Raw genomic sequence first — 7,837 nt, 5'->3', positions numbered from 1 at the left:
TCCTCTTGTCTTCACTTTTTAAATGTAAATTAAAAAAATAAATTGCATTTTTTAACGTTTCTTTTATTTTTTCATTATTTATATTCATGTTTTCATTATTCTGATTATTATTCCTGTTATTGTAATCTATCATTATTATTATTGTATGTCTGAGACACAGAGGAGGCTCACTGCTAAAATAAAAACAATTAAATATGATCATTAATAAGAAGAGCCAATAGGATTCTTCTACGGGAAGCCGGTGGGCGGGACTTCCTGGAGGAAGGCTGAGCTGTTATGTACGTGTAAACTATTGAGGGTATTTCGTCTTGGTTTGCGGTTGTTTTTGTTGTGATCTCATACGAAAAGGACCGTACGTGAATAAAAACACGGCGGATACTGTAACCGGACTGTAACAACGGAAGGGTTGATTCAACTAAACAGTGTTAAGGATTGAAAGGACAATGCAGACCTTCACAGCAGTACGGTCATTTGTTTTCCAGTATCCTAAAAGTATTGCCGTGGTCACGGTAACAGGTAATTCCTCTTTGGGTGGTCTCCGTCTGAACGCTGACATTAATCCGTATTCATTCTGCGATATTTAAGATTATGAACCTGACTCTTATTTCCTGCTTGTTAGAATGAGCTGGATTGCACGTTTAGAAAAGGACTGAGTTGAACGTCCATTCAGTCGGAAACTAGTTCATATCGTCAAAAGTTTCATGTGTTTTGGGAATCATTTGACATGTACAGCATTGTTGCAACATTAGTACATATTTACTAGCCCATAGCTTAAATAAAACATGTGAGCTAGCTCCCATTATAGTTACACAAATTGTTGTCTGTGTGGTCACGTGACGTAAAGTATGTTATTAATAAACAGACGAGAGAGATAGATTTATTTGACAACAATAAAGGAACTGTAATAAAGGTCAGATACAAAGTAAATACCAGAACCATTCCTGCCATACATTTACATTGTTATAATAAAAATTGAAAAATGTCCAATACATCAGCCACGACTGAATTATACAACCAGGCAAAACAGAAAACACAAGACATTTAGTAAGAAATGTATTTTTAATGAATGAATCATTTAATCCTTGAGACTTTCCTCAATTGTCCTTTTATAAAAGCTTGTTTTCATATTAAAAAAAGTGTGTTTGAGAGGCTGGAACTAGCTTTGTTCTTTTTCATCTTTCAATTGAAGTCTTAAAAAAATGTCTGTTCATACAGGAGTTGGACTTTTTGGTCTGCAGAGATGGATGGCAGGCGGAGTGTGTCGCAGCAAAGCCTCGTTGGAAGGAAAAACCGTCTTGATCACGGGAGGCAACACTGGGATTGGCAAAGAGACTGCTGTAGACCTGGCTAGAAGGGGTTCGTGACCTGGTTTCATATTCTAGCCTTTAAATGTCTAATTTCATATAAAACATGGATGATTTGCTGCTGTGTTTCAGGTGCGAGAGTCATTCTGGCCTGTAGAGACATGGACAGAGCTAACAAAGCTGCAGAAGAGGTGAAGAAGAGGACCGGAAATGAAAACGTTATCGTCAAAAAGTTGGATTTGGCATCTCTACAGTCGGTGCGACTACTAGCCAAAGACATCCTAGCAAGTGAAGAGAGGCTGGATGTTCTCATCAACAATGCAGGTGGATGTATAAATCACATCCGACCCCTGATGCTGTGATACATCCAACAGCTTTTTATTCACTTTTATTTATTACTTTTAGGTATTATGAGCTGTCCAAAGTGGCAAACTGAAGATGGCTTTGAAATGCAGTTTGGTGTGAACCACCTGGGCCACTTCCTTTTAACAAACTGTCTTTTGGATCTCCTGAAGAAATCGTCTCCGAGCCGCATCGTCAATGTCTCCAGTTTAGCTCATGAAAGAGGTGCCGTTTTTTTCTCTTCTCTACCAGCAGTGTTCTCCTTTAAATACCACGCCTGAACACTGCTTTCCCTCAGCAGGTCAAATCCATTTTGATGACATACATCAGGAGAAAGATTACCTCCCGAGGAAAAGCTACGCACAAAGTAAACTCGCTAATGTGCTCTTTACAAGGGAGCTGGCCAACAGGCTTCAAGGTATTGACAGCTTTTATATCTGACACCAGACATTCTGCAGTGTTCTATAATCTGTCGATACACGATGTCCCGTCTTGTCATTTTGCAGGAACGGGAGTAACGACATACAGCCTCCACCCTGGAGTGATCCGGACGGAGCTCGGCCGACACTTCTGGCCCGCGATGCCCCTGTGGAAGAGAGTTGTGTTCACACCACTCAGGTTCCTCATCAAGTCTCCGACACAAGGGGCTCAGACCACCATCTACTGCGCCGTGGAGGAAAGCCTGCAGCATGAAAGTGGACTCTACTACAGGTCAGTGATTGTAAATCAGTAGGTGGCAGCTTTATTATTAGTGGTGAGACAATATCTTAAAATAAAAAGATATCTCAATTTATCAACGTTCTGTGTCGATAGACTGGTAGCAACTTTCCTTTAATTTTTATTACAATCATAGCAGGTTTAAAAATGACAAACTGGTCTTCATTCAGCACACCAGCACACATATGGAGTAGCATTATTTGAATTTCACGTTCCTGGCCACCTGATCAATGTTTTGCCCGTATTCACACTTTTTGTTTTGCTCTCCACTGACTCCTGAGGGAAGCATCTGGCTTTTAATTATTAATTAATTAAAGGCTCCATAGAGCTGATGAGGGACTACAGAGGTGGCTGATATGTGGGTTTGCACCTACAAGCGATCCCTTTCACATTATTTATGTAGCACGGCAGTCATTAAATGTTCATATTGTTGGAAAAAAAAATATTTATCAGTAAAACCTTTAAAACAAAATTTTAGCACAGGGATACTTTTCAAAACTGTGCATCAAGATAAGTAAATAAGCCAGGACTAAAACTAAAGGCCTGGCCTGGTCATGCTACAGTAGTGCCAAAAGAAAATCTCAATGAATTAAATTAGCACAAACCAATGGCCACTTAGTGAATCTGGGGAAATATGTCAGCTCATCATGTTGTAATCTGAATTACCGTCAGTATCTTGGACAAACAGTAGCACCATTGTGTTGTAACTGAGTTCTCATTCATCACGGTTGCTGAATGAGAACTTGTTCTTGACAAATAAAAATCAGCACTGTCGTGTCGGATCGAGTCACTAAGACTTAATTCTAAACTGATTGCAGCGACTGCGCCCCTAAAACCGCAGCCCCCCAGGGTCTGGATGATGAAGTTGCCAGAAAGCTGTGGAATCTGAGTGCCTCTATTGTTGGCCTGACATGAGTGACATCGATGATGATCATCATCATCATCTTCGCAGCACCAAAGGATGGCCAAGTGGCCCGAGGACGGACCGGTGCTGTTTCTAATGAGCATCTGTGTGGCCGCTATCAGCTGAGCTCCTACCTAATGTGACAAATGAGTGAAACAGACAGGAAGTCACAAGTGATAGACATTTATTCAGAATATACAACAAACTACTTGCAAAAATACTATGGATTTTTCTTAAATAGAAGCAACGCTTCACAGGTAAGTTACATGGAAGCTGTATGATCTTTAGTTTTGATTGCCATTAGCGTGAAATGACAATTTAATTGACAAGTTTCACCAATGTCTGTGTTGACTAAGGGCTTGAATGTCATCCTGTGTTACTTGATTTTATGATATTATGAATTCTGTGTGCTTTGAAAGATTTTGTAACACTGTTGAGCATAACATTTTCATTTTTTCTTCTCATTTTTTAAAGTGCTGTTATACATAGCCCATTGTTTTACCTGTTTCTTAAGGCATGTTTTCATTCATTCCCATCATGTGTATTTCTGAGTCTTCATTTTGCTCCACGTAAGACTAACAATATTGAAATAAAACACATTTTGGTTACATCATCATGAATTAAAAATGCCCCTAATACATTAAATGTATCTGTCCACTCTTTTTTTTGTTTGTTTTTTTGTAGATGTCTTTATCTTGAAGGCACTTTGTACACATTTGCTACAGTCAAATTTCATCTTACTCAAAGCTACATCTCAGACAAGTGCAAGACATTTGTCTTTTCAAAAGAAAGTGCCATTAATGGTTCTAATTACATCTATGCACGATGTGCACCCAAGTGGCCTGCTGGCTACAAATGGACCCTGTATGTTCCCTATGCATTAAATTACCCTGTAAGAAAGCCAGTTCAGAGGAATAGTACCGTGTCGTGGCATTTACATTCAAAACTGCAATGCATACACACCGAATGGTTTCTAAGGTTGGGTGTTAACACAGGGAGGAAGTCTATATTGCTCGATTTTCAATCAATCAATCACATTTTTGTTTTTCTAAATAAATTACACATTATTCAACATCTAGATGGCTGTGAACGGACACACCTGAACCTATGGATGTACTTCCTGACAATTTCAGGAGTTAACATTGCTACTCCCACAACATGTGCTGCATAAACACTACCTCTAACTAATGAGCCAGCTCGTCAAAATCGGAAAGCTGTTTCATCTGCTCCACTTGCATAGAGTGCCTTCTGACGAGCTTTTTCTTGGACTTCAGGCCGCCTCTCTTTGGTGTGTTGGGGGCTACTGGAGCTATAGATCTGAAACCCGAGGCCAGAGGCGAGGAAGGCTTGCTGCTAGCCCCGATGTCAGGAATGGGAGGGTTGGGGTTGATGTTGAGAGGGGGCAGGTGGCCGGGCCTGGTGTGGGAGATGTGGTCCAGCAGCAGCGTTCCTGAGCCTCTCCTCTCCAGGAGGCCTGGAGCGCGCCGGTGTGCTTTGCTGGGGGAGGACGTGCTGGCGTTGCTGTCGAGAGATTCTCTGGAGCTGGTTAGCATCGCGAGAGGAGAAGTGTTTAGTTTCCTTCGCTCCACTGGGACCTTAGGAGAGTCAGACATAGCAGAGCCCGAGTAGAGCTGTGAGTCTGAGTCATAGTGATCGTTGCCCAGATGTCTCCTATGCATTGTGTCTCTCAGACCGGCGAGTCCGCTGCTGCAGCTGCTGCTCTCCGGCTCTGTGGGCACGGTACTGCGCCGTGTCAGCAGCTGGTGCTGGCCTAGAGATCGCTCATACGATGCTTTGGAGGTCGGAGGAACCGAGAGCGAGGTTGTCATTTTACAGGGTTGTTCACCCACGGGTGGGAATAAGCCGTCCTTCCCTTCCACGCTGCTCTGTTGAGATAATGCTGACCTCTTGGTCAAAGAGAGTCCATTTACCCCTGCAACAACATCCTCGTCAGAGCTGGCCTTTTTACTCTCCTCATGGGCGGCGGCTGCAGCCAGGACCGAGGGAGCGATCAGCCCCCAAGGCTCCGACTGCAGCCTCTTCAGCTGAGGCAGACGGGCACGTTTGGGGTTTGCAGGCCGCCGCGTTGGGGACGTGGGCCCGTTGCTGAGCTTCGCAGCGGAACTAGAGGTTTTCAGCTTGGTCTGGAAAGTGAAAACTGTGTTTTGTTGTTCTTGTTCCGGTGTGAGAGATGCAGTGACACTAATATCAGAAGGAGAAGTGCAGTATGCCGTGGAGGAGGTGTCATCCAGCGCCGGTGAAGGGGGCACATTTAGGTACTGTTTGGTAGTTTTGGTACCAGACGGGGACTTGTCTGTGGTGATTATGATGACCTCCTTGCCTTTCGCTTTGCATGCATCCAAGAGAAGTTTTAGGGTCTCCTTTTCATCGGCATTGATGGCGTAGACCAGGGCTGAAGCCCCGCTCCTGTCCTCCAGACTGGGGTCGGCTCCATTGCTGAGCAGGTGATCCACCACCTCGTGTCCAGCCTTGTGGATGCAGGCGTGCATTAGAGCCGTCCTACCGGCTTTGTCCTGAATGTTGGGGTCGGCCTGGTTGTCCAGCAAATATTTCACCAGCTTCGACTTGCTCACACTCTGCTGGTCCGTGTGTGTGGACATGCAGGCCACCATGAGCGGCGTCTCTCCACGTTCGTTGCTCTCGTTGATATACGCTCCTCCTTCCAGCAGGAGTCGGGTGAGTCTCAAGCGTTTGAGCCACACGGCCTTCAGGAGAGAGTTCCCATCTGTCCGCAGCTCCAGTATGTCTGCCATGTCCCAGCCAATCACAGGTCTTCTCGGTGTTGAACTTACAGCTCACGATCCTTTGAACAAATCATTGAAGTGGTTCAGTTTACAAGCTTTTATCATTTAAAAAATAACACATAGTGTTCCTCTGTTTTGCTCAATCATCACCAGCAGGTGGCAGCCTGTTACAACTTAAAGGTGGCAAATATCACGCACTGTTTCAGATTTCTGATATGGGAAATAGATTGTTTTATATAATAATGAAGGTAATCATATAGTTTTACAAAAGTGGAAACTGATCACGCCCGTTCCCAAAGAATCACATAGAGGCAGGAGACGGCATGGCAACAGCACCTGTTAGATTCACAAATACTGATGGACGATCATGATATTCGGATATCAAAATATCAAAGTTGATCTCTGCATCCCTGTCAAGCAGCTCGAGTGTTGGTGGAAGCGAAGAGGAACGACGACCAAAAGCGGCCATCATCCTACAAGTGCGCAAAAACGCCTACAAAATAAAGAGACTAAGGAGATTGCATCTTAATATCTAAAACCAACACGGTGACAACACAATCCGCTTAAACAGGCGACATTAAACATCGGCAGGCTGTGATCGGAGAGTCGCTGTCCATGGTTCTCATTTTGGATAACTTGGCGACAATAATAACGCGCTCCATTACAAATAACTGGGTCGTCTGTTTCTCCCTTAAATCCCGCGTTGGAAGTGTGTTTATTATGTAAATATGAATGTATACTGTAGGCGTTCTAATATCACAGATACACGTCATGTTAATTATAATGCAATAGGTCAATCTATTTTAACACACTCCTCTATGATGGATAAAGCAGCGACGCAAAGTTGAATTAATTAAGCTTCGTTTTCAATTAATAAAGCTTAATATTTTTCGCAGAGCAATTCGATGCGTTCTAATGATCTTACCTGGTCAGAGGAGAGGTTTCCCATGCTCAAAGTAGCCCAGTCTTGTCGTGTAAGAGGGGATAAATCAGGGGGAAAGGAATGAATGATTCAGAAGAGAAAGTTTGTTGCAGTTCTTCGCAATATCCCGATTCTTCACCGACGCGTCCTAGTTTAGGTTACAGGGCGCTCTCCCTCTCTGGCACCATCGCACATGAGCTGTGTGGCTTTTGTTATGCTGGCTCACTTCATTAGTCCAATGGGGAGTATGCCTTTCACTGCGCACTCAAGGATCACAACCTGGAGATGCTGCGGGTTATAAATAACTTACTTTCTTGCTTGTTGAATGAAACGTGTGTTCTCTTGACGTCAGCGTAGTCGACCGAAATAAATTGCGTGATGGAAACCTCTGTCTTCATAAAAGCAGCATGCAAACGTTACCTCCCAAAGACATGTAAACGCTCTGCGTGAGTGTGTGTGTGTGTGTGTGTGTGTGTGTGTGTGTGTGTTTCATTTAAATAATATCAAAAGGACAATTTTGTAAATGAAAGCAAGTGTTGGGCCTAGAGATGCAAGGGAAATGATGAATAACAATTTTGCTGGGCTATTCTTTTATCTTTTATATATATATATAAATCCATGCCTCAGATAGTAAGCCTGTGCTATAAATAAGATTTAATCTGTCTGCAGTGTGGGACATCAGTTGTTAGAATAAACACAGTCTTCCTATCTACCGTGTGATAAAGGGCACAGTGTTGGCAATTCAGACAATTCAAATATGAAAAAGGAATCTGTTTTGGATCACCACCACACTGCTTCTTGCAGGAAATGCCAATATGGTACCTCCATGGGCTTCCTCGTACATTCAAATCACGAGATCATATTTCATAAGCATCGATTAATC

At 43.2% G+C, this 7,837-nt stretch overlaps 2 protein-coding genes across 2 annotated transcripts; one reads left to right on the top strand and one right to left on the bottom strand.

The window, feature by feature from the left end:
- The first annotated feature begins 258 nt into the window (after positions 1–258).
- On the top strand, positions 259–3,898 carry LOC311018470 (retinol dehydrogenase 13-like). Its single transcript, XM_084017467.1, has 7 exons — positions 259–516; positions 1,216–1,356; positions 1,437–1,628; positions 1,710–1,871; positions 1,948–2,064; positions 2,153–2,357; positions 3,182–3,898. The coding sequence occupies exons 1-7, from the start codon at positions 444–446 to the stop codon at positions 3,276–3,278; spliced, it is 987 nt and encodes a 328-aa protein (XP_083873593.1). The 5' UTR covers positions 259–443; the 3' UTR covers positions 3,279–3,898.
- Positions 3,495–7,218, bottom strand: ankrd34c (ankyrin repeat domain 34C). Its single transcript, XM_084017466.1, has 2 exons — positions 6,958–7,218; positions 3,495–6,091 (listed from the first exon to the last, which is right to left on the bottom strand). The coding sequence occupies exon 2, from the start codon at positions 6,039–6,041 to the stop codon at positions 4,452–4,454; it is 1,590 nt and encodes a 529-aa protein (XP_083873592.1). The 5' UTR covers positions 6,042–6,091; positions 6,958–7,218; the 3' UTR covers positions 3,495–4,451.
- Between the last annotated feature and the right edge of the window lie 619 nt (positions 7,219–7,837).

This window comes from Eutrigla gurnardus (assembly GCF_963514095.1).
Source record: "Eutrigla gurnardus genome assembly, chromosome: 9".
Classification (NCBI taxonomy): Eukaryota; Metazoa; Chordata; class Actinopteri; order Perciformes; family Triglidae; genus Eutrigla; species Eutrigla gurnardus.
The sequence above is the reverse complement of the archived record's forward strand: the minus strand, read 5'-3'. Positions and strand labels throughout refer to the sequence as shown.